This window comes from Oryctolagus cuniculus, chromosome 18 (assembly GCF_051225735.1).
Source record: "Oryctolagus cuniculus isolate XC-2025 breed Fujian yellow rabbit chromosome 18, ASM5122573v1, whole genome shotgun sequence".
NCBI lineage: Eukaryota > Metazoa > Chordata > Mammalia > Lagomorpha > Leporidae > Oryctolagus > Oryctolagus cuniculus.
The window spans coordinates 13,552,805-13,577,627 of NC_142884.1; the positions used below are offsets into that span (position 1 = coordinate 13,552,805).

At 64.6% G+C, this 24,823-nt stretch overlaps 3 protein-coding genes across 4 annotated transcripts; 2 read left to right on the forward strand and 1 right to left on the reverse strand.

Annotated features, from left to right (window-relative positions):
* The first annotated feature begins 1,153 nt into the window (after positions 1-1,153).
* Positions 1,154-13,562, forward strand: ZNF428 (zinc finger protein 428). Its single transcript, XM_017339119.4, has 3 exons — positions 1,154-1,587; positions 4,561-4,751; positions 9,505-13,562. Exons 2-3 carry the CDS (start codon positions 4,676-4,678, stop codon positions 10,020-10,022), a joined length of 594 nt encoding a protein of 197 aa, XP_017194608.1. The 5' UTR covers positions 1,154-1,587; positions 4,561-4,675; the 3' UTR covers positions 10,023-13,562.
* ZNF576 (zinc finger protein 576) lies at positions 13,222-16,534 on the reverse strand. Of its 2 annotated transcripts, none has more exons than XM_051839092.3 (3): positions 16,296-16,534; positions 15,698-15,798; positions 13,222-15,064 (listed from the first exon to the last, which is right to left on the reverse strand). In XM_051839092.3, the coding sequence occupies exons 2-3, from the start codon at positions 15,780-15,782 to the stop codon at positions 14,631-14,633; spliced, it is 519 nt and encodes a 172-aa protein (XP_051695052.3). In that variant the 5' UTR covers positions 15,783-15,798; positions 16,296-16,534; the 3' UTR covers positions 13,222-14,630. The 2 variants fall into 2 exon arrangements, with proteins under 2 accessions (XP_051695052.3, XP_051695051.3); XM_051839091.3 differs by having other exon boundaries at positions 16,129-16,310.
* Positions 16,535-16,607: 73 nt separating this feature from the next.
* On the forward strand, positions 16,608-23,186 carry IRGQ (immunity related GTPase Q). Its single transcript, XM_051839089.3, has 3 exons — positions 16,608-16,777; positions 16,950-17,478; positions 18,544-23,186. Exons 2-3 carry the CDS (start codon positions 16,952-16,954, stop codon positions 19,835-19,837), a joined length of 1,821 nt encoding a protein of 606 aa, XP_051695049.3. The 5' UTR covers positions 16,608-16,777; positions 16,950-16,951; the 3' UTR covers positions 19,838-23,186.
* Positions 23,187-24,823: the final 1,637 nt, after the last annotated feature.

Genomic DNA, 24,823 nt, shown 5'->3' on the forward strand with positions numbered 1-24,823 from the left:
CTCAGCCCATCCCCCAGGGCCTGGCCCTCCCCTGGCCCCACCTCCACCCCCATCACCCTGTCACCCTCCCTGGCCCTGCCCCGCCCCACGCCCCTCCCGCCTCCCCATCCCCTCTGTATCAGGCCAGAGCTCTCCCGGCACCGGGTTGCTGCACGAGTTACTCTAACTGTATTCTAACTCCACCGTGAATCAGGCAAGTGTTAGCTGTCGCGAGAGCTAAGCACTGATCTGAAGTCTGGTCCCGCGCTGGGCACTAAGGACCAGAGTGAACCGCGAGGCTTTCCCGCGGGAAACAGACCTCAGCACAGACTGACCGAGCCAGAACGCCACAGAAGGGGACGCGCGGGTAGGACAGACATGGGACAGAACACTTCGAACAGGAGCAGGTGGGACAGGGAAACCCCGGGTACACTTCAAGCCAGCCTCAGCAGCCAGCACCCACCCGTGAGCACCCCGGACTCCTCGACAGCCTCACTCACGAGTGGAGGTGCTGTTACCCCCAGACTGAGGTCTGTGCCAAGACGTGGAGAGCCCCCGAGCAGCTAGCTGTGTGCAGATCAGAGGAACAGCGAGATCAAAGACTGTGTGCGGGAAGCGGAGCTGAGACAGTGGATACAGAGGGTGGGCGAGGGCGGGTCACGTGATGGCCTCCGAGCCCCTGATAAGGAGCTGGGGGTTTTAAGAAGTGTAAGGGGACCCCTAGAGACGTGACAGTCACTTCCTGCGGGGAGACAGCAGCGGCTCCCGCACCGGGCACAGAGCCCGAGCTCGCTGCAGGAGCCCTTCCCCTCCCCGGCTCTGTGTTCCAGGCACACCCGTCCCAAATCTGACCTCCCTGGGGTAGGGGGGGGGGCTATTTAATCAGACGTGTGAACGCCCCAGGGCTGTGTCTCCTATGCCAAAGAAACCCAACTGGCCGCCTGCTGCAAAGATCACCAAAGGTGCACCCCGGCTGAGGGGGCGTGGAGGCTGGAATGGTCCTCCTCCGCGTCCTTGTGGCCTGTCTTCGGACCGATCCTCGACCAGAACCCGGCCTGCCCGCTTCGCGCCCCGCGGCGGGCCTAGTGCGCACGCGCCTCGCTCACAGCCACCGCCCCTCCCCGCCATATGCTAATCACTGCGCTCGGGAGCCCCGCCTCCCCGGGGAATATGCAAATCACCTCCCCCGTGCGGGAGGCCGCCTATTGTCCCGCGGTGGGGTGCGGCGCGCGAGCGGGCCCGGGTCCCGCACCCCAGCCGGGCGGGCGCCCTCCGCCCGCGGCGCGCCCCGTCCTGGTGAGGCGCCTTCCCGCCACGCACACGCACACGCACGCGCGAGCCCCGCGGCTTCTGTGGCCTTCGGGCCGCGGACCGTACCAAGTCGCCCCGGCCGACGAGGGGCCACGCACCGCACCCCCCGGCGCGGGGCTCGGCTCGCGCGGCCCCCTCCTCCCACAGCGCGCCGGGAATGGTCCGTCTCGCCGCGCAAGCGCCCTAGGCGCCTCACGCCCCCCTGCGCTCGCTCCTGCCCTGCTTGCGGCGCAGGCGCGAGGCCCGGGCGTGCAGCCGCCACCCACCGCCGGGCCGGAGCGGGGGCCGCCGACGACCGTGAGTGTCCGGGGAAGGGGTGCGCGGGGCATGCCGGGAAGCGGGCGCTACGGCCCCGCTGCATGACGGGAGTGACACCTCCTGTCGCCCGAGGAGCGGGCAGCGGTCGGGGCGGCGCTGGCCTGGGGGCGAGACCCAGGTGCCCCTCTGTGGCCCCCGCGCGTCCTGGTCGCGCCCTGAGGCAGCGCGGGGAGACGGGGCACTCCGCCTCTCGGCAGCGTGCCGGTCGTTAGAGGCCCGGTGCTTCCCGGGAAGGGGCCCCCCGGCTCTCCCATGGCGAACCGGACCCTTTGTCACACACCCACTGTCGAGCATTCTAGGAGCGGGGAAAGCAGCCTGCGGGGAGTCCGCGCAGGGCATTGGGGGGACCGGCCCTTACTGTCCGGCCTCCTCGCCCTCGCGTGGCGGGGCCGGTGCCTGTGGTGCACGCGGGGCGTCTTGGGAGTTGGTTCCTGTGGGCTCAGGGCGTTTGCGGTGCCCACTGCTGCGCTGCTTTTTATTTATTTTTTATTCGAAAGACAGGGCTTCCATCTGCTGGTTCACTCCCAAAATGGCGGCAACGGCCAGGCGGGAGCCAGGAGCCCGTTCTGGGCCTCGCACATGGGCAGCGGGGCGGCGAGCGCTCCCGAGGCGCATTAGCCGGAAGCTGGGTCGGAGGAGAAGTGGCTGGGGCTTGAACCCCTGCCCGGCCACAACCCGAGGGTCTCGGCTCAGGCCCCGCTCGGATCTGAGGGCCCTCGTGTCGGAGGGGTGGGCATTTGCACCCAGGGCTGGCTCCGCGGGGGTCCCAGTGCTGTGGGCTGGGGGGGGGGCGGGGGCCGGACTGGTGGGCGTTGTCTCCGGGGAGCCTCCTTAGAAGTCCTGGTTGTCCTCCGTGTGCACTTCCTGGGTGGAGGTACAGGATGCCTCGTTAAGTTTGAATTTCCAGTAAGCAACATAAAATCTTTTGGGAAAGTGGGCAGCGGGTTAAGCTTCTGCCTGCGAATCCGCATCCTATATTGGAGCTCAAGTCCCGGCTGCTCCTCTCCGGGTCCAGCTCCCTGCTAATGCGCCTGGGAAAGCAGCGGACGACGGCCCAAGCGCTTGGGCCCCTGCACCCGCGTGGGAGGCCCGGATGGAGCTCCCGGCTCCTGGCTTCTGCCTGGCTGTGTCCTGACCCTCACGGCCATTTGGGGAGTGAACCAAGAGATGGAAGATTCTCTATCTCTCTCTCCCTTAGAAGAAACTTTTAAAAAAATTACATCAAAAATATGAGTAATGATTTGTTGTTTAACTGAACTTTGTTCTAAGAGATATATTTTTTTAAGATTTATTTATTTGAAAGGCAGAGTTACAGAGAGGCAGAGAGAGAGAGAGAGGTCTTCTAACCGCTGGTTCACTCCCCAATTGGCCACAATGGCCGGGGCTGTGCCTATCGGAAGCCAGGAGCCAGGAGCTTCTTCAGGTCTCCCACACGGGTTCAGGGACCCAGGCACCTGGGCCATCCTCTACTGCTTTCCTAGGTCATAGCAGAGAGCTGGATCGGAAGTGGAGCAGCCGGGACTGTGGGCGGAGGCTTTACCTGCTACACCACAGCACCAGCCTCTGAAATTTTTTTTTATACACACACATATATACTCCCCCCCCCCCCCGCAAACAGGGATATTAATATCATAAAGTGAGATTCATGACAATGATCTTAGTGAGGTGAAATTCACATTTCATTGGGCATCCTGTTTTTATGTGCATAATTTGGTCCTCTTTCCTGCTTTTAGGTAGAGTTCCCAAGTTGGGTGGGCCCTGCAGGGTAGAGGATGTCCTAAGAACACTCCCCGCCCAGATCAGCCGCCTCCTCCAGGAAGTCCCTCAGCCCTCCCCAGCATCCTTATCTTTTGAGTTTCCGACAGTGAACTTGAGCTCCAGACATTGAAAGGGGCCTCGGGTTTTCCATCACTGTTTGGCCAGTGCCCGGCACAGACCTTGGCCTGCAGGACACAGCCTAGGCGGCCAGCCCCTCCACTAACGGCCTGGGCGGCTCTCTGTCGTCAGGAAACGCAGGGAGAGAAGCTCCGTGTGTGTGTGTGTGTGTGTGTGTGTGTGTGTGTGTGTGTGTTGGGGGCGTGGTCTGCAGGTGAGGAGGGCAGTCAGGTTTGGCTTCCTGGAGGGGCACAGGCTCTCTAGGGCCAGGACAAAGGACAGAGGTTTTTAGGTTGGCGGTGAGCTGCGAGGGTGAGTTCCCTGGGGAAGGAGGTCTCTGCTGCTGGCGACCGCAGATGTGACAAGGCCTGGGGTGCATGGAGAGAGGTGCAGGATCCAAACTGGCCGAGTTTACGGGGGCGGAGGGAGGGGTCCCGGAATGCCTGCCCCCTCCCAGCCACCTCCCTGAATGAGCCCCCGACCCACCCAAGAGATCATTTTATGAGAGATGGGAGGACTGCCCGCTGGGTGGTGTGACCTCGGGCCACTTGCTCAGCCTCGGTGCGTGCCTCAGTTTCCCCCATCTGTACAGAGGGGGCAGTCTCTCAGCTTGATTCTGAGGAGCCCAGGAGTGAAGCCCTTAGCTTGACACCACACAGCCACCTTGGCAGTTAGGAGCAGGCGGAGGGTCACAAACCAGTGTCGCCTCATTTAAATATTGAGATCCTTCCTGCCGCCTTATTTAAATATTGAGATCCTTCCCACCCGTCATCAAGTGCACGCCACACCTGACTGCCGCTTCAGGGCCTCCCCCAGCCCCGGAGTTCCCCACAGTCCAGCGACGGAAGGGTTAATGCCTGCCACAGGCTCCTGCTCATCTCCGTTCTGATTGGTGCCGATGCCATTACCTGCCGATCAATATCTGGAATTTTGCCTTCCCCTCCCCCCATGGAATAAGAACAGAGGGGCGGGGCCGGGGCAAGGCTTTGCACGGAGCACCCAGCTGGGTGGGGGTTGGGTCGAGTGCTATGTGAAAATTTATTGAGCTGTCGCCGGCCTTTCCTTTCCCCTGCCCAGCGTCCCTCTACCTGCCAGCACCCCGTATTAGAAGACTCTGTGGCCGGAGAGCTGGCCGGGGAGGGACGCTGCCCAGCTGCTGCTCTTCTGCTGTTTCCCGTCCCCTCCCCTGGCCATGACAGAGACCCGTGAGCCAGCTGAGACCGGGGGCTACGCCAGCCTGGAAGAAGATGACGAAGACCTCTCCCCAGGTGAGGCGACCTTGGAGGTGGTGGCGTTGGCGTGGGCATCACGGGTCGGGGCTTCGTCGGGAGAGCGCGGTGTGGCCTGGCTGGGAGACCCCTTCCAGCTGAAACCTCCAGGGGCTGTAGGTTGGCCGTGACCCCTCTCCACGGTGGGGGTTCTGGAGCGGCGAGGGCCTCTCCTCTTGCTGGGGGTCCTAGGTGGGGTGCCGCACATCCCCTTGCTGGAGGCTGCAGATGGGCTGTGCTCCTGCTTCTTCCTGGAGCTCCTAGATCGGCCGCGAGTGCTGTCCATGCTGGTGGTTCTGTATCGGCCGCGAGCCCTGTCCATGCTGGCGGTTCTGGATCGGCCGTGAGCGCTGTCCACGCTGGCGGTTCTGGATCGGCCGCAAGCGCTGTCCACACTGGTGGTTCTGTATCGGCCACGATCCCTGTCCACACTGGCGGTTCTGGATCGGCCGCGATCCCTGTCCACACTGGTGGTTCTGTATCGGCCGTGAGCGCTGTCCACGCTGGTGGTTCTGGATCGGCCGTGAGCGCTGTCCACGCTGGTGGTTCTGTATCGGCCGTGAGCGCTGTCCACGCTGGTGGTTCTGGATCGGCCGTGAGCGCTGTCCACACTGGTGGTTCTATATCGGCTGCGAGTGCTGTCCACGCTGGTGGTTCTGGATCGGCCGCGAGCCCTGTCCACACTGGCGGTTCTGGGTCGGCCGCGAGCTCTGTACGCGCTGGGGCTTCTGGATCGGCCGCTGCTGCTCTCCCTGCTGGGGGTTCTGGACGGGCTGCGGACTCTCCGCTTGCCGGGTCTCGGTTGCTTGTGGCCTCTCCTCTTACTGGAGGTTCGCGGCTGGCTGGGGTCCCTCTCCTCGCTGGGGGTTGTGGACCGCGCGTGGCTGGGAGCCCTCTGTCTGCTGCGGCTCCGGCGCTGGCCGCTCGGGGTCCTGGACCCGTTGTGACTTCCTTCCCTTCTGGGGGTTCTGGGTGGGTTTGGGCTCTCCCCCTTGCCGTAGGTGCTCCGTGCCCTCACCTGGCTGGGAGTTCCCCTCCGGATCCGGCTTCTCGCTCTGCTGTGATTCCGCTTCCAGCCGTAGCCTCTCAGCCGGCTCTGGGGCCTGTCACGGCTGACGCTCCTGGCCCTTCTGGGGGTGCGGGACCTGCTGCGGCTGGGGGTGCTGGAGCGGCTGGGACTTGGCGCTGTGCTCGAGGTGCTGGCCTGGATGTAACCCTTGTCGGTCCAGCTGTAGCTGCCTTCCCAGCGGGAGGCGTCCGCCTGGCTGTGGCTCTGCACCTTCCGCGGGGATGGCGGGGACTGGCTGAGGCCCTGCTGCCGCGAGGGCACCTGGGTCAGGCTGCGGCTCTTGGTCCTGCTGGGGGTTACGGCCAGGCGGGAGCCGCTGCGCACCGCCGAGGCCCTGGGCGGGCTGTGCGGCTTCTCCTTGCTCACGTTGCCGGCTTGGCTCTGGCTCCTCTTCCTGTTGGTGGCTCGAGGCCGGCTGTCACTCTTCCCCCCACCCTGTTTCTGCTGGGAAGCCGGAGTTCTCGCCCTCTTGGCTGTGCCCGCTCTGGCGTTGTGCGTCCTCACCCTGCTGGGAGTGCTGGTCCTGCTGGGTGACCTCTTGGAGCTGTGGCCCCGCCGTGGGCCGGGCGTCCTGCCCCGGCTGTGCGCGCCCCTCTGCTGCTGCTGTCGCACGCTGCTGGCCGTGCTGGCCCGCGTGTCCGCGCTGGCCCTGCCGGACGGTCTCGCCTTGCTGTGGAGCTGGGACTTCTTGCTGGGCCTGCCGGGAGGGGCCGTCTTTGTGCTCGTGGGTTTGGTGGACTTGGAACTGCTTGGGCTCACGACCGCGGTGGGAGTTGTGGACGGCCTGGCGGGCGTTACCGACTTGGTGGTCTTCAAGGAGGCAGGAGGCGCGGGAGCCACGGTGGGCATGGAGGGCCCGGTGGAGGCTGGAGACATGCCGGGCTTGGAGGATCTCTTCGGTGGAGAAGGCATGGTGGGCGGGAGAGGGCTTGTGGCCCTGGACGTCATGGTGGGCATGAAAGACCTGGTAGCTGTGGGCAGTGACCTGACTGCCGTCACAGGCCTCCTGCGTGAAGTCATAGTGGTCACTGAAGGCCCTGGAGGGAGGGTGGGTGAGCCTGGCCAGAGGCGGGAGAGTTTTCTGCGCTGCAGCCATTCAGCAGGCGTCTCTAGCGTTGCTGGGATGTGGAGATGGGTCAGACCCAGCTCCCGTCCTCAGGGGTCTGCAGGCGGCCACTGCCCAGGGTGGTCAGGCTGCAGTGGAGCAGTCTAGAGGAGAGGGACACTGACCACCCAGGAAGTCAGGGAGGACTTCACGGAGGTGGTGGCCAGGTGAGCTGCACCTGGGGGAGCAGCAGGAGTTTGCCAGTAGAGAGGAAAAGGGTGCCCCGGGGAGAAGAGCAGAGGTAAGGCCTGGACGAGGGAGGTCAGGGCCGGGGGCCGCTGTCCGCCACTGACCCGCTCGACCTCTGCCGCGCTGTGCTGGGACCCCTGGAGGAGCCCCAGTCTGACGGGGTGCTGGGGCGGGGGGCCCAGGGGGAGACCTCCGACTGGGGGTCGGGGCCCGGGTAGCTTCGTGGAGCCTGTGCTAGATCCGGAAGGGGAAGTCGGAGGCTGCCCGGTGGGCAGAGTGGGCCCCGGCGTTCCAGGCAGAGGGCCCGGCCCAAGGCCTGGTGAGATGTCTGGTCAATGGCAGGGAGAGAGCAGGGTGGCGCAGGGACAGGTGAGGACGCTGCGCAGACACCGAGAGCCCGCTCCTCTGGGCTGCTGGGGACACAGCTGTGAGTCAGACCGGGCCTGGCCCCTGGTCTGGGTCGGAAAGAACCTGGGCGCAGGCGGCCGCAGCTCGGAGCTGGGACCACGGAGGCGGCAGCAGAAGGGGCAGGACATGGGGACATCTGGGACGGCCCGGAGGCTGATGGGAAGAACTCCGGCAGGGCATTTGCAGTGGAGGGAAGAGCGAGCATGTGTGAAGGACCCTGGAAAGATCTGTCCAAGTGAAAGCAAAGTCTCCGGCCTGCGCACACAGAATGTTCTAGAATGCCAGGACCACAGCCGTGAACCTGACAAAGGCCCTGCTCTCAGGGACAGGCAGTAGCCACGCAGAGCAGGGGCAGAGGGGGCACCGAGAGGTGGGGTTGTGGCTGGGGAAGACAGGCAGCTGCCGGGCCAGCTCCCACGGCTGCGGCCGCCATGACACCGACCTCACAGGCAGCCGCACCCAGCCTCTGCGCAGCCTCTGTGGGCACTGCTGATGGCCCAGCTGCAAGTTGTTTCTCTCCTGTGTATGTAAAAGGCAGAGCAAAAAGGGAGAGAGAAAGATGTGCCTTCCATCTACGCGTTCTCTCCTCAAATCCACAACAGTCAGGCCGGGCCAGTCAAAGCCAGGAGCTCCGTCCTTGTCTCCCACAAGGGTGCAGAGGCTTAACCCGCTCAGCACAGCGCTGGGCCCTCTCCTTTTCTTAAACCTCAACTTGACCTAGGGGTCTCCTTCGTACACACGAAATCACAGTAATATAGCTGTACTTAATAAACGTCTTAATTCATTCAAATCTATAAGAGCTCTTAGAAAAGTAGAATTAAAAGATAATTGAGGGGCTGGTGCTGTGGCGTAGCAGGTAAAGCCACCACCTGCAGTACCGGCATCCCATGTGGGCGCCAGTTCAAGTCCTGACTACTCCACTTCTGATCCAGCTCTCTGCTGTGGCCTGGGGAAGCAGCAGAAGATGGCCAAGTGCTTGGGCCCCTGCACCCGTGTGGGAGACCTGGAAGAAGCACCTGGCTCCTGGCTTCAGATCTGCCTTGCTCCAGTGGTTGCAGCCATCTGGGGAGTGAACCAGCAGATGGAAGACACCTCTCTCTCTCTCTCTCTCTCTCTCTCTCTGCCTCTCCTCTCTCTATAATTCTGACTTTCAATTAAATACATAAATCTTTAAAAAAAAAATCATTGAGAAGGTAGACATTTGGCTCAGCAGTTAAGTCACTGCTTGAGACACTGGCACCCATAGAGGCTCCTGGTTTGAGTTCCAGCTCCTCCCCTTCCAGTCCAGCTTCCTGCCAAGGTGTCCTGGGGAGGCAGCAGGTGATGGCCAAGTGCTCGGCTCCTGCCACCCACACGGGCTCCTGACTTCGACCTGGCCCGGCTCTGCTGTTGCAGATACCTGGAGAGTGAATTGTGGATGGAAGAGCCCTCTCTCTCTGCCTTTCAAATAAGGTGAAAATAAATCAATAAAATATGTATAGGAGAAAAGGCAGGTTTAGTTTGATGTGAAGACATTGTGAGACTTCTGCGATTTGTCTCACAGACGTTTTGAAGATCCCTCAATATGCACGCCTTCGGGTCCCATTTCCCACAAAGGTTTGCAAGCCCCCTCCTACATACGTGGTCAGATACCGCAGTGCCCACACAGGCGGACGCGTTTCCATTTGCTGGAATGCCTTTTCAGATGCTTGTCCCCTGGAAGGCCAGCGCACGAGGCCCCTCCGCCGGGACCTCAGTGTGCCTGGCATCCTCCGGGGGTGCTCCCCTCGCGCCCTCGCAGGCTGCTGTCGGAAGGGAGGCGATGCCTGGGAACAGGGCTCTGGCGATGGCGGCAGCTGCGGCCATCGCCGCCCTCGCTCTGGCTTCACCCACCGCCCGTCTGCCTGACGCCCGGGCCGGGCTGTGCCCTCGCCTGCGGGGACGGGAGGGCCGTGCCCGGCCGTCCTCTGACGCCGCTGCCCCTCCCCGTCTGTCCCCCACAGGCCCCGAGCACTCCTCCGACTCTGAGTACACTCTCTCAGAGCCCGACTCCGAAGAGGAGGAAGACGAGGAGGAGGAGGAGGAGGAGACCACTGATGATCCAGAGTACGATCCGGGCTACAAGGTGAAACAGCGCCTGGGGGGCGGCCGGGGCGGCCCCTCCCGCCGGGCCCCGCGCGCAGCCCAGCCCCCGGGCCCCCTGGCCCAGCCCTGCCAGCTCTGCGGCCGCTCCCCGCTGGCCGAGGCCCCGCCGGGCACCCCGCCTTGCCGGCTCTGCTGCCCTGCTTCAGCCCCGCAGGAAGCCCCCGTGCCCGAAGGCAGGGCCCTGGGGGAGGAAGAGGAGGAGCCCCCTCGGGCTGGGGAGGGCCGGCCCGCTGGGCGGGAGGAGGAGGAGGAGGATGAGGAGGACGAGGACGAGGACGAGGAGGGCACCTACCACTGCACGGAGTGCGAGGACTCCTTCGCCACCCTGGGCGAGCTGCACGGGCACTTCATGCTGCACGCGCGCGGGGAGGTGTAGGCCGGAGGGGCGGGGCGGAGGCGGGGCGGGAGGCGGGCGGAGGGGCGTGGTCACAGCGGTCAGGGCCGGGGAGGGGACCGCTCGTCTGTGTTGTCTTCGCTGTCGATGTGTGAAGGCCAGAATAAAAGCCACTTTGCGTGTGTGTCTGGGCATGTGTGTCTGGAGCGCCGTCCTCGGCCTGTGGGAACCTGGGGATCTCTGTGGCCCAGCGGACAGACGTGTGCTCAGCCCGGGGTGGCTTCCGGCCGCGCTCCCAGCCCCAGCCACACACGGAATTCTGTCACCGAGTGGACGATCTGGGGACCAGGCCACCCTTCGGTCTGCCACCCACACCAGCGAGGCCGGGTCCTGCCGCGGAGCACGGGGAGCTTCGTGGTGCTCGTGCCGTCCTCGGCGCCCGGGGCTGCCTCCTTGGGTCGCTTCACCGGAAATGAGTTACGTGGGCGCAGCTAAGTGCAGAGCAGTCTGGGTAAGCACCCAGCAAGAGTCTGCGGGGGGCAGCGCGTCGTCGCTGCGCGTCCTGGGTGTCGGCCGGCCCCCGGGCTGTGTGTGTCGTCTCACGGTTGTGCGTCTAGGAGCTTGCAGAGCAGAGCCTGTTGCCAGCACAGCTGCCCCGCTCCCGCTCGCACGGGGCGCCGCGCCACATTTGCATGAGCTCTCCGGGTTCTTAGAATAACTCCGGGAGATAGGGACCGGCATCCATGAATTTGCATGCCGTATGCTCTGCGTACCCGCTGGGCGCGAACACAGCTTCGGGAAGTAACACCAGTGAATAAAACAAAATCCCTGTCCACGTGCCAGAAGACAGAGGGGACCAGGCACTGTGCAGGGACGAGCCGGGGGAGGGGCTGCCATCCGAGACAGTGCAGTCCCCCCCCTAGAAGGTGGCGGACCTGGAGGAGGGAGGCGGGAAGAAGCGTCCAGTCTGGGGGGGAGGCAGGAGCCCTCCTGGTATGTCGGGGTAGCCAGAGGATCCGGAAGGGACCGGGACTGAGGGGAGGAGGGCCAGCTCAACCCAGCCTTGCCGGAGCCGGGCTCCTGCTCTGCCACGGAGGCACCGAGGCCGTTTGGAAAACAGAAGCTGATCATAGCGACAGCCGCCGTTTCCCGAGCACCTGCCATGTGCCCAGCGTGTTCTACGGCCCTCCACGCGTGTCAGCGCCCAGAAGCCTGGCACCTAAGAGCCTTCAGGAATAGAACTTGAATTACCACAGTGGCCAGGCCCGGGCTCAGTGCCTTGCATGGACAGTGTCCTCCCTCCTGAGCGCCTGCGGGCTTCCAGTCATGTCATGGTGGCCGTGGAGCAGGGCGCAGCACGGCTGGGAGGCTGGGGGGCAGGACGGGATTGGGGCGCGGAGGGCTGCTCGCGACTCCCGCGGGGGAGGGGCAGGAAGGTGAGTGCCCTGTAGGCGAGCAGAGCTGGGCCCACTTCCTGCAGCTCCCGGGGTGGGGGTCCTCAGGTCGTGGTCACCTCCTCAAGCCCGACCTCTGAATGCGCTCACCTGGGGTCTCAGGTTCCCCACATGGGAATCTTGGGGGTCCCAGCCATTCCAGCCACGGCGCATGGGTCAGCGTGGGATAGGCCTCGTGCCCCAGGGCAGCCTAACCCTCCTCTGCCGTCAGGGATGTCAGCACCGGGAATCACCGGGAATCCACAGTATTCCTGAGGATCAGGAGCCGCGGGAGGCACGCGTGGCCTCCGGAGAGGGCACTGAACACGGCCCGGGCTCCAGGGGGCATTGGGTGGGCAGTCACCCGGAAGTGAGACTCCGCCTCCGTGTAGGACTGGCGGGTCCCTCTGGGGACCGAACTCGAGGCAGGCAGCACCCGATGGAGGAGCGTGGGACACAGTTTACAGTGTGGGAGGCACGGCGGAGGCCGAGAGACCAAGCACCGGCTGGGGGCTGGGGTGCAGTGCTGAGGGACACAGAACCACAGATACACAGGCTCGGATTGCAGGTAGGAGGTGACTCGGGCAGGGGTGAGGCATGCAGGTCGAGGAGGGCCCCCCGGGAGGTGGCGCGAGGTGTAGAGGTAGGCCTGCAGAGTTCTGGGGGAGGGGCACTCCTGAGGGACCAGCAAGTGCAAAGGCCCCGAGGCAGAATCAACTCCGGGGAAGCAGAGCAGGCAGCGAGCAGACTGCCTGTGGGCCTGGGTGAGCTCGCTGGATGTCGCTTGTGGGATCCCACGGGAGAGTCCGAGATGAGCCACGTGGGCTGATGTACTGGCTGGTCTGAGGTAGAGGGGGAGCAGTTAGGGACGAGGGCTGCGCTGCGGGGAGAGGCGGCCAGACTGGGGAGTGTGAGCGCAGGGCGGGCCGGGGGCCACGGAGGCACGGTGACCCCATTCTAACTGTGCAGTACCCCATCTGCCAGCCAGGTGGCTGCATCTCCGGTCTGGGGCTTGGGCTGGAGTGAGTCTGGACATCACTGGGGCTGCGGGAGGTGAGGGGGCAGGGCGCTGTCTACCTCGGGAGAGGGAGGCCTTAGATCCTTAGGATTGGGCCTGGGGGAGCTACGGTGGGAGTGGTGCGAAAACACAGAACTTGGGCCTTCATCAAGTACCAAGAGAAATATTTTGCTTGTGTGACTTTTTTTTAAGATCTATTTGAAAGGCAGCATTACAGAGCGAGAGGAAGAGACAGAGATCTTCCACGTGTTGGTTCACTCCCCAAATGGCTGCAACGGCCCAGCTGGAGCCGAGAGTCTGGAACTCCATCTGGGTCTCCCGCACAGGTGACAGGGGCCCAAGCACTGGGCCATCTTCCACTGCTTTCCCAGGCCGTTAGCAGGGAGCAAGGTTGGAAGTGGAGCAGCCGGGACTCAGACAATGCCCGTGGGGAATGCTGGTGGCATCTCAGGTGACTTAACTCACCGTGCCACAGCACTGGCCCCAGCGTTGGTGAAGTTGACACCTTGGAAGAACATGATGGCCAACTGACTCCAAACCCATTTCCCCACAGGTCACCCCAGCTAGGAGATGGAGGCTAGCCCTGCCCCCATGCACTCCCCCGGTGTGGCACTGGCCAGGCCCAGAGCAGGCTGTGTGTGTCTGTTAGAACAGGGCTCCGCAGCCTGGTGCTGTGAGTGGCAGGTGAGAATTACCCACACTGCGGGCTGGGAGACACAAGGTCTCTGTTGCAACCGCTCAGATCTGGTCCAGACGGAAGCAGCTGTCAACAACACAAAATGAACATGACTGTGTTCCAGTAAGACTTTATTTGCAAAACCAGGCACCAGGCTCGATTTGGCCGGAGTCTGCAGACCTCTGTCGGGTTGTATGTGACACAGACCCCAAATGACGGTGGCTTAAACAAGACAGGTTTGCTCTCCTGCGTAACAGAATGGAAATGAGCCACGCTGGTGCTACTCCATGAGGTGGGCCCACGCCCTGGGCTCCTGCTGTCTTTCGCTCTGCCCTCCCACGTGTTGCTCTTGACCTCGTGGGCCAAGATGGCTGCACGCGGAGTCCACATTCCTCTTAGGAAGGTAAAGGAGAGGCCCCTTTCCCAAGCTTGGGGATTCTGCCCAGGAATTCAGCTTGAACTCAGTCACATGGCCACATCTAGCTGCAAGGCACTATGGGAAATGGCGTCTTTCCAGTTCCCAGGTACCCAACCACAAACTGGGAGCTGCCTCTCAGTCTGCCTCATCCACTCCGCTGCACACGGGACCCGGAGCGCGGCAGGCAGCAGGCGGGAGCCTGGCCCCACAGGACCATCCGCAGCCTGGGGTGGCAGCTGCCCCTGCCGCCGGTCAGGCCTGCACTGGGCCTTCCGGGAGAGCTGAAGACAGGATCGCAACAGAGGCCAGCCGAAGGAAACACAACAGCCGGCGTCTCTGTTGGACTCCAAGCCAGTTTCCCTCCAGCGCTCGGCCAGCTCTGCCCTGAGCGCCCCCTCCCGGCCCTGAGTGTGCTGGGGGGATGGTGGGTTTCTTGTCCAAAAGCCGGAGCTGCCCTGCGCAGACGTCTTCCTCTGGCGCCTGTTTTTAGAGGCTGCGCCTGCTAGCTTGCTCACGCACAGAAAACACTCCGTGACGAGAAGCGCTCACAGAATTATTTTAAGGAGCCCTAAGCTGTCTTCGGCTGGTGCCACTTCAACGCCGGGGCCCCTCTGAGTGGGGAGAGACAAGGCCTCCACTGCAGGCGCCACCCCCGCAATGCCTCGGGGTGAGCTCTCAGCGTCGCCTCCCCTCCTCAAGACGAGCTCGCCCAGTAGCGTCGCCTCCCTTCCCTGCCCCCATCCAGGCACAGATCCAAGGCACGGTGCCCTGACAGCCCATGGCATCCATCTGGGGAGAATTAAAGGTGATTACGCAATCTGCAGCTAGCTCTTTAATTGGGAATGAGGGAGATAAAAATAAAATTTCCCTCTTGCTCATTTTTTAAAAACAAAAGCTCTCAACGATGATCTGATCTCACGGCTCCCTGCGGGCCCCACGTCCTCCACAGCGCAGAATCTTCCAGGTCCTGTGCGTCACGAGCCCTCGCCTTCCTGGGGAGGGACGCTTAGCCGCCCAGCCCCCCCTGGGGACCTCCACCCCCCACCTTAGATGGGCCCCACCAGCCCTAGCGCCCCCATCGCCGCGGGGAGGGCTCAGGCTGCACTCAGAGCTCCCCCCGAGCGTGCCGGATGTAGTGCTGGTGCAGCCCTGCCTCCTGGGCAAAATCCTGGCCACACTCGGTGCAGGCGAAGGTGCGGGCCTCGTGCACCTGCCGGTGTCTCCGCAGAGAGCCGGCCTGCGCGAAGGCCTTGCCGCAGTCGGGACACGCGAAGCGGGCCTGCGCGGCGGCGGCGGCGGCGGCGGCGGCGGGTGCACCTGCAGGGGGCGCTCGCGCGGCGGGGCCGTGGCTCCGCTGGTGGGCGATCAGGGCCTCGGAGGAGAGGAAGGCGCGGGCGCAGGTGAAGCAGACGAAGAGCGCCCCCTGCAGCTTCTGGGCCACGAAGTCGGCGGGGTGCTCCCGCTTCAGGTGGCGCTCCTGGAACTTGGAGTCGGCGAAGGTGATGAGGCAGCGGCTGCACTGCGGGGCCTCCAGGGGGCCTGCGCGAGGCGGAGAGGCCGGGGTCGCCCACCGGGGGTCTCCAGGCCTCCCCCAAGCCCCAGACCCACACCCACGACGAGCATGGCGGGCTGGACGGGACCGTTGAGGGCCTGCCTTATTATGGACGAGTGGACTCAGGCCCACCGAGGTCACCGGACCCGGAGGTGACCCCGAGAGTCGCGCTGCCCTCTGAGTCACGCTGCCCGGGACACTTCCTGGGCAGGTACAGGCGCTGGCCTGGCCTCGGGACCTCTCTGCCCCGGCTCTCACCCAAAGTCCTAGTGCCCACTTGGTGACGGAGTGAGGTCCCGGGGGTGAATGCATCCTGCCCGGGGGCAGGGGCGGCTCCCCGTCAGCCCGGCCGCCTGCCTTGCTCCACTGGCCGGAGGCGGCCCCACGAAAGCCGTGCGCGGTGGGCAGCGGCAGCCGTGGGCCCAGGGGCACGGGGGCTCCAGTCTCGGGAAAAGCCAAGGGCAGGGCTGAGCTGAACCGTCCGCATCTCCCGCCGAGCCTCTCCTGCAAGCCACCCTGTCCCGGCTGCACTCTCCTCTCGCTTGTGCGGCCAGAGCAGGGCAGCTCAGGGGCCACCCCAGGCCCCGGACCCAGACACTGGACGGCGCCCCTGTACTCACAGATGCGGCCCCCCGGGCGGCCGGGACGCCTCTCGCTGGGCGACTCCTGCGGCTCCAAGGTCTCCTCAGGGTGCGGGTCCTCCATGGTGACCGCGGCCCCTCTGGTCAAGGGAGGAGCCCGTATGAGTGAGGAGTGAGGCCGCTCGGCTGTCCCCAGCCCTGGAGGGCCCGCCAATCCCACGACCTCCGCCATCGACATAGCTGCTCCTCGCCCACCTTTGACCCCCCCCCCCAAGATGTACCCATCTCCTTGAACTCTTTCTGATGGAGCCGTCCCCAGAGAAGCTCAAACCTAGAGGCTTGGACTCCCCGCGTCTGTGGCTCCCCTAAAGCCTGCTCGCTTGTGTGACCTGTGTCCCCGCTGCACCAAACCAACTCCCTGAACTCAGAGCGTGGGACCCTGGACCGCCATCAGCCTCAGCGGCACCCACCCCTTCAGCCTGCCTCTCCCCGGAAGACACGCTTCTCTGCCATCCTGGGGTGCTCCACCCAGAGCCCCCGCCGCCCGCACGCGCTGCCGGCCTCACTGTCCCGCAAGCACTGCCTTGGGCCCCCGGCTCCCCAGGCGGGTCGCCCCGGCCTCCGCTCCTCTCCGTACAGCAGAGGCTGCCTCGCGCTGTGCCTGTCACTGGCGCCCCACAGCGCCGCCACCCGCAGGGAAGCGAGGTAGGGCCCGTGGCATTTCGGGGTTCCCGCAGCTTCCGAAGCTTCCGCCTGAGGTGCCTCTCGAAGCCGAGCCCGTAGTTGCCATCCGGCAGTAGTACAGTCGCCAACCCGGGCCTCCAAATAACGGGCAGTGGGGGAGCTCGGAGGTCCTTCCTTGCACTGCGACGCGTTATGATGACGTTGCGGCCGCCGTGCCGTACAAGCCGAAGCGCTACGCGCGAGTGCGCAGGCGCTGTGGCCCGCGCATTGTTAGGGGCGCTCGGGCAGTGCGGCTGTCCTGCGCAGGCGCCGCGAGGCAGGCCGAGTCTCTGCGGCCTGAGTGACGTCAGCGCAGGGCCTGGCGGACGCGTCCCGGCGCCCACGCCTCAGAGCCCAGCTCCGCAGGGGCGAGGCCGCAGCCAGCTGTGCTCACAGGTGCGTCGGCGCTCCCGGGCGGGTGATCCGGGAGGGAGGAGGGGTGAGGATAGAAAGGGGCAATGGCCGGAGAGGAGGCAGAGCGGGGGCCGGGGGGCCTGGGCGCTGGGAGGAGGGGCCCGGAGTCTGGGTGCCCCGTGACCGCGGCCGGCCGTCCCCCCTTGCCTTCCAGCCATGCCTCCGCCCAGGGGCGACGTGACCGCCCTGTTCCTGGGGCCCCCGGGGGCCGGCAAGTCCGCGCTCATCGGGGCGCTGTGCAGCAGTGTGGACCTGGTGGAAATCCCCGAGGGACGGCCGGACGCCGGCGTGCCCAGGCTGAGAGCCGCAGGCCCCGGGCTCTTCCTGGGCGAGCTGAGCTGCCCGCCCGCCGCGCCCGGGCCCTGGGCGGCCGAGGCCGACGTGCTGGTGCTGGTGCTGCCCGGAGCCGAGGGCAGTGGGGAGCCCTTGGCACCGGCGCTGGGCGAGGCGGCGCGGGCTGCCCTCGCCCGGGGAGCCCCGCTGCTGGCCGTGCGGGCGCTGCGTCCCGGGGCTTCGCAGAGTGACGCGCAGACGCGGGAGCAGACCTCCGCCCTGCTGGACCGCGCGGGGCTCGGGGCGGCCGCCCTGTTCGTGCTGCCTGCGGACTGGGCGGGCAGCGAGGACTGCGAGGAGCTGGAGCGCCTGCGGGGGGCGCTGCGGAGCCGGGCGGAGGCGCTGCAGAGGTGAGCGCCGGGTCTCAGGCTGGGCTGGGGAGGCCTGGGCCCCATTGTAGGTGTCCCACCCACCCCGTTACTGTGCCCTTTGAGGGTCGCAAGGCTCCTCCAGGCTCAGCCCCTCAGTGTGGGGGGGAGGTCAGGAGGCTGCACCCCAAGTGAGCCCCCTGGGGCCAAGACCCCTGGAGGTCCTGACCCCCTCCCCAGTCACAAGCCCCCCTTCCTAGCGACAGTTCTGGGGGAGGTCAGATTTATCACCCAAACACTGCCCCCAGACCGGGGCTCTGTCTGGTGCAGCTTGTTGGTGAGTCCTATAGGCCCTGGTTCTCAACTGGCCCTGGCCACACCTTCCCTGAGCTTGATTGATTTTTAAAGGTGTGTGTGTGTGTGTGCCTATTTGAAAGGCACAGAGAGAGAGAGCCAGGGAGACTTCTCCCGCCTGTCGGTCCACTTCCCAATGGCAGCAATAGCCAGGCTGTAGGTCCCCGACATGGCCGCAGGGGCCCAAGCACTCGGGCCATTTTCCACTGCTCTCCCTGGCGCATTAGCAGGGAGCTGGATCAGAAGCGGAGCAGCCAGGCTGCGAGGTGGGATGTGGGCCAGGTGTGTGTGTGTGTGTGTGTGTGTGTGTGTGGCTCGGTGCCACAGCGCCGCCCTGCTGGTGCCTGGTGCCCTTCCCACTCCCTTTGTCCCTGCTCCTCTGGTTTCTGTGCTGGTTTGCTGGCGACCTCCCAGATTCCCTTGCCAAACAGGTCGTCCTAAGACAGCCTCAGCGGGGCGGGCCGGTGCCAGTGCCTGGGACTCGCTGTCCTTGGCGTCACCGGCTTCAGGTGGCCGTGGCCGCACCTCCTGGGCCAGCTTTCCCTTAGGGTCAGGATTTTGCCTTTGTTGTGTGCCCCGCCCCCAGTGAGGTGTTGAAGCTTTGACCCGGTCTTGGGTTCTGTTTGAAACCTGAACTCCAGCCAACCAGACACCACCCAGGGCTGCTCGGAGCCCCTCCCACCATGGGTGCCCGCCCCTGCCTCTGGAATTGTCCCCAACGCCGCCCTCTGCTTCTCCCCCCCACCCCCGCAGGCTCCTGCCAGCGGCCCAGGATGGCTTCGAGGTGCTGGGTGCCGCCGAGCTGGAGGCCGTGCGGGAGGCCTTCGAGAAGGGAGGCCTGGAGGCAGCTCTGTCGTGGGTGCGAGCAGGCCTGGAGCGCCTGGGCAGCGCACGGCTGGACCTGGCAGTGGCCGGCGCCACAGGCGTGAGCCTCGTGCTGGACGCGCTCCTTGGACTGGATCCCGGCCCCCCAGGGGCAGTGCCCGCGCCCGCTGGGCCCGCCCCTTTCCCGGCCCCGGAGCGCCCCAACGTGGTGTTCTGGGTTGTGCCGCTGGACCCCGCTGGTGGCGCTGCCCCGGCCGCCACCACCCCTCACCCGACCCACTACGATGCCCTCATCCTGGTCACCTCGGGGGCCCCCACTGAGGAGGACTGGGCCCAGGTCCGGGCCTTGGTGCCACCGGACGCGGCGCTCGTCTGCGTGCGAACAGATGGCGAGGGCGAGGATCCGGAGGCCCCAGAAGAGGAGACGGTGGGGAAGCCGAGCGGCGGGGGCCGAGCAGAGCCTGCGCCGGGAGACGGGAGGGAGAAAGCGGGCCCCGGGCCGCAGGCAGCAAGCGCAGGGGAGGGCCCGGAGAGGGCCGGGAGCCGGCGTCCGCAGCAGGGCGGCGGGGATGCAGAGGGCTCGGCCGCCTTGAGCCCCGAAGATGAGACCTGGGAGGTGCTGGAGGAGACGCCGCCGCCCGTGTTCCCCCTGCGGCCGGGCGGGCTCGCGGCACTGAGCGAGTGGCTGCAGCGCGCGCTGCCCCCGGCCCAAGCGGGCGCGCTCCTGCTGGCGCTGCCGCCCGCGTCCCCCGGCGCGGCCCGGAGGAAGGCGGCCGCGCTGCGGGCCGGGGCCTGGCGGCCGGCGCTGCTGGCCAGCCTAGCGGCGGCAGCGGCCCCAGTTCCAGGGCTGGGCTGGGCCTGCGACGTGGCGCTCCTGCGGGGTCAGCTGGCGGAGTGGAGGCGGGCGCTGGGGCTCGAACCGGCGGCGCTGGCAAGACGTGAGCGCGCCCTGGGCCTGGCTCCTGGGGAGCTGGCGGCACGCACTCGCTTCCCGGGGCCGGTGACACGCGCCGAGGTGGAAGCCAGGCTGGGCGCCTGGGCGGGCGAGGGCACTGCCGGGGGCGCGGCGCTGGGCGCGCTCTCCTTCCTGTGGCCCGCGGGGGGCGCAGCGGCGACGGGCGGCCTGGGCTACCGCGCGGCGCACGGCGTCCTCCTGCAGGCGCTGGATGAGATGCAGGCAGATGCAGAGGCCGTGCTGGCGCCCCCTGAACCCTCGCCGTGAGGGTTGGGGGCCTGACTGGCTGCTGGCCCCCGAGAGACTTAGGATCTTAAGTCCCTGTTAGGGGGAAGGGGACGTGGGAGTCTGGGCTACTGGGGGTAACAGGGTGGGGGCAGGTGCTTGGAGGGGAGGAGAGACTGGGGGGCTCGGGGACTTGACCTCCAGGTTCCTGCGTGGGGAGGGGAGTTGGGGCCTGGACTCCCACGAGAGTATCCATCTTGTCTCCAAGGGAGCGGAAGCCGAGGTGGCTGGGCGTCTAGTCCTCCGGGGGAAGAAGCCGAGATTCCTGGTGCCTGGGGACCTGCACTGGCTCCCGTTTGGGGAAGAGGGACCCGACCCCTTGGGCTCCACACCCCTCCCGGCAACAGTGGGCTTTGAGCCCTCACTGAGGGGAGGAGTCCTGTGAGCCTTGGACCCTAACTCCTGGGGGGTGGTGGGACCCCTCGGTGTCTTGGGGAGTAGGGACTGGTCCAACACCTGCTCTCAGGGGTCTCAAATGTGGGAGGGGGCGACAGTCTGCACACGGCGGGCTCCGAGGGTCCCCAGAGACCAGGGATGAGGCTTGTGGACGTGGGAGGGCTGGGACCCGTTCACCGGGGTGCCCCCACGGGTCCCTCACGTAGTGGGATCCTGGTGGCAGCGGCTGTCTTGCAGTGGGACTGCTCTGTGTTGGAGGTGCTGAGTGAGGGGGGCTCTCTCGGGGGTGTCTCCTTTTGCCTCTCTTTCGGGTCTTTATTCTTTTTCAGCCTCGGTTTCTTCTGTCGCTAAACCTTAACCCTTTCTGACCTCGATGTTTGTGCACCTGCCTTTTTGGAGAAGCAGCTGTGCTGCGGCACTGGTCCAGATGTGTGAGGGGGCGTTCTCGAGAGGTGCTGCCCTCTGGTGTACGCACAGGGTGTTGCAGTGAGCAGGCGGCCCCGAATCGGAGAATGTGCCAGGGTCTGGGCTGCCAGCTCCGTGCGCGGGGGAAGCCGCGGGTTACAGAGTGCTGCCGTGTCCGATAGCGAAGGGGGCCTGAGGGGCCGTCTAGAATCTCATGGTAGAGGGAGTCAGGTCTGGGAAGGGCAGGCTGGAAGCCAGCAGCGCACAGCAAGGCCCGTGCGTTGTCTGCCCCTGCCCCATCCCATCCCCATCCAGCCTGGCAGATCTTCCTTCCTGTGCTCGAATAAACCACCTTGGGCTCTGCCTCAGGGCCTTTGCACTGCCGTTCTGCTCCTGGCCCCTGCCCAGATGTCCTCTGGAGAGGCCTTCCCTGTCCTCCCTAAGGGCACCGCTCACACAGTCCCGTCCTTGATCTCGACCAGCCGATCTGCCTTGTGCTGGCTATGACGTCAGAAGTGATTTTGTTTACTTGCCTTTTCGTTGTGCGCTGATGCTTTGCCTGTCTCATCCTCTGGTAACCCCCAGCAGCTACAACAGTGCCTGACACACAGCAGGTGCCTGGTAAGTTCTAACCCATTGGCCGGTGGGAGAGCTGGGGCTGCGGTTTGGATCCTTGGCCTCTCGGCACAGGACGGAAAAGGGAACGAGATGGGGAGGAACAAGCCTTTAGTGGGAGCAGGTGCCCCTGCCTGGGCGGGGGGCCTGGGTGGCGGGCACAGGTGCCTTATCTTCCCATCTATGACCCTAAGGGCTGGACCAGAACCACAAGGACCCCCAGGTCCTGTTTCCCGTGACGGCTGTGGACCAGGGCAGGAGAGCCGAGGGACAGTGCCCCCTCCAGCTCGCACCCCCACCCCCATACAGACAGGGAAAGCATTTGTCCTGAGAACTTATCCACCCCCCCCCCCCCGGGGACTGCTACGTCCACGTCTGGAGCACCAGGTACACCTGTGTGCTGCCCCACCTCGGCCTGGGTTCCGTCCCCTCGGTGCGCGCGGCAGCCGTGGGGCTGAGGGAGCAGTGCTGAGCGGTGCAGTCCGCTCCGTATGTAACACCAGAGACACTCCCAGGCTCGGTGGAAACCGGGGACTCACTGTAACGCGTTCTGCTTAACCCCGTCTACCCGTTATGGCTGCTTCCCCGTGTGATCAACGTCCGGTACCGCTCGGTTATTTTACAGTCATTTATGCTAAGTCTTTGAAGTCTGGAAGGTCATTAACACTGAGCACAAGCCGATCTAGATGACAGGTGCTCATCAGAAATGCTTTACCTCTATTTATTTATTTAATTTATTTATTTGAGAGCGTGCATGTGCCCCCAGCCGCTAGTTCCGTCCCCGGCTGAGGCCTGGTGCCCAGAACCCAGTCACTTACGATGTCGCCACAGGAGCCAGAGCCAGGTCTAGAACCCGGGTCCCCCAGCATGGAACGTGGCCACCTTAACCGTTAGGCTCAGCGCCCACCCACGGCCTGCACTGGCATTTCACAGAGGTCAGAGCTGGGGGGGATTCGCAGACTCAAGGACGTGACACTTGTCCAGTGGCTGGGGGGAGTAGGACCCTTAAATGCATTAAGTAGACCTGGAAGTCCAGCCCCTCAGTTGCACGGGTCACATTTGCAGTGCTCGGTGGCCACACGGGGTTGGCGGTTACCACACACACACACACACACACACACGCCGCAGCAGCTCCACGGCACAGGAAGTTGTGGTCGCATAGCTAGCTCTCGGGTCTTGACTGAGGGATGCCCTTGAACAAACCACTCAGCAAGTGACATCTACCTCGCAGAGTTATTGTGAGAACTGTGTATGCGGTTCCCCCCCCCCGCCCCCACGCACACACACACACACACACACACACACAGCAGACCGCAGCGACCGGCCCCGGGCTCCCCATCACCTGTGCTCACGGACTGCACTGCTCTCACTCCACCAGCGGCTCGGGTCCGGTCCTGTCTGGTGTCGCTGCTCCGTGCGATTCCCTCTGCCCGTGTGCCGCGGAGCTCACGCCGGAGCAGGCAGGACAGCTGTGTGTGCGTCCCCCGAGGAATCTGGATGCGCTGTGCTGCTGATGAGCACCCTCGGATTTCGCGGCTTATGGGGGAGGCTGCCTTTTAAGTAAGCAAGACCCGGGCTGCGCCAGGTTGTGTCTGGGGAGCGTCCTGCGACCCCCTTGTGGATGAACACTGACAGCCGCGCGTGGGGGGGGGCAGCACCTCAGGGCTGGAAGACCCTCGAAGGTGGGGACTCCCGGAAATGGGTGACGGGTCTTGGTGTTGCCACTGCGCCCAGTAGGACAGGCACAAAAAACCTGGGTGAACGGCCAAGAACCTCCTCGCATGCTGAGCTCCTGCGACGCTACGTGATGACAGAGTGACTGGTGTCCACCGCAGGGGGGACCATGAAGGACAGACTGGGGAGTGGGCAGCCTGTGGTGCTTTTTGGAAGAATGAATAAAAACAAGTAGAAATCACACTGCGTGTCTGCCCTTCATTTTATTTAAGAGAGAGAGGAGACGACAGAGACCTACCTAATGCCTACATCAGAACCAGGACCTGGACTCTGTCTGGGTCTCGGGAATGGCAGGGACCCAGCTACCTGGGCCGGCACCTGCTGCTTCCTGGGGCGCGCGGCAGCAGGAAGCCGGAGCGGAAGTGCAGCAGGACTTGAAACAGGCACTCTGTGGTGGCATGTGGGTGTGCCGAGTGGTGCCAAAGGCCTGCCCACGTGTGTGCTTTTGGGGCTTGAAGCGGTGGGGTGGGGAATGCTTAGGGTTTTGACTGGGCCGGAACTGGACTCCAGGGGCTGGGGGAATCGGCACAGGAGAGAATTCCCTCCGCTGGGATCAAGAGGCCTCATCTGAGCTTCACTCCCTAGACGGGTGCGCGTGGACTCAGGCAGATGAGACCTTGAGTTTGTGGGGGTAAAGGCGCCTTAGCTATGCCGTCAGCCGGGCTGGGCCGACATTGCACCCAACTCGTTCACCTGCTCTGTAACCGTGACCTTGCGCTGTTTCTGCTCATCCTGACTGGAGACGACCATGTGATCTGCTTTGGCCTCTGCGGCATCAAACACAATACAAAAAAAAGTGCCTGTGCATTGGGACTGCCCCTCTCTCTGTCTTTGAAGGTTTTTATTTATTTGAAAGGTAGGGTTAGAGAGGGAGAAAAACGGAGAAACCTTCCAAACCTCTCCAAATGGCTGCAAAAGCTGAGGCTGCGCCAGGCAGAAGCCAGGAGCCTGGAACTCCATCCGAGTCTCCCATGTGGGTGGTAGGGGCCCAAATACTCAGGCCATCCTCCACTGCTTTCCCAGGTGCGTTAGCAGGGAGCTGTACGGGAAGCCAAGCAGCTGGGACTCGAACCAGCGATCATACAGTGTGCCAGCACTGCAGGCGGCATCTGAACCCACCGTGACACAGTGCCAGCCCCGGGCCCTCCTCTCTTGCTGCCCCTGGGACCCTGCACATCAAGAAGCCCAGACTAACCTGCTGCATTGTAAGACACGTGGCCCAGTTACCCTTGACACCCACCTGCGACCGGCCAACCCGGGGACAGAGCCACCCAGCTCGTCCCCGACCAGGCTGCCGACCCACAGACTCATGCGTTAAATAAAGACGATTGTTCCACACCACTCAGTTTTGTTATGGAGCAGAGGGGAAAATGGAGACAGGATCAGTTCCCTTTCTCTCTGCTGTGGTCTCCTCTCCAGCAGCAGGACCCGCAAGTCAGAACCCCGAGGGCTGCCAGTGTGTAGCTTCGGAATCTCCCCGTGACACCCCTGCCCTCAACCTCAGACTCGCTCCCGAGAACAGCCCTGCCACGGCGCAGGAAACCGGCCGATGAGCAGCCTCTGCCAAGGGGCCGCAGTGGCCGGGTCTGCCCTTCAGGCTCCCGTGTGGCTGGGTGGGGCCGCGGGAGCTGTGAATATTAAGTCGTTTCTGGGTCCCAGCGTCTAGTCACCTTGGGAGGCTTTCCCGGGTGCTTCCTGTAGCAAAGAAACTGGGCACGCTCAAGGTGGTAGCTGCTGTGGGCTGATGAACAGAAACGGAGTGGAGGCCAAAGTAAAAACCCACTCCTCCGCCTCCCGCCGGGGAAGGGAATCCACGTC

Bases quoted from the DNA above. Each gene is read 5' to 3' on its own strand.
- ZNF428 (XM_017339119.4), top strand. From the start codon at position 4,676: ATGACAGAGACCCGTGAGCCAGCTGAGACCGGGGGCTACGCCAGCCTG. The intron at 4,752-9,504 runs GTGAGGCGACCT...TGTCCCCCACAG, and splicing joins TGACGAAGACCTCTCCCCAG to GCCCCGAGCACTCCTCCGAC.
- ZNF576 (XM_051839092.3), bottom strand. From the start codon at position 15,782: ATGGAGGACCCGCACCCTGAGGAGACCTTGGAGCCGCAGGAGTCGCCC. The intron at 15,065-15,697 runs GTGAGTACAGGG...CGCCTCGCGCAG, and splicing joins CCGCCCGGGGGGCCGCATCT to GCCCCCTGGAGGCCCCGCAG.
- IRGQ (XM_051839089.3), top strand. From the start codon at position 16,952: ATGCCTCCGCCCAGGGGCGACGTGACCGCCCTGTTCCTGGGGCCCCCG. The intron at 17,479-18,543 runs GTGAGCGCCGGG...CCACCCCCGCAG, and splicing joins CGGGCGGAGGCGCTGCAGAG to GCTCCTGCCAGCGGCCCAGG.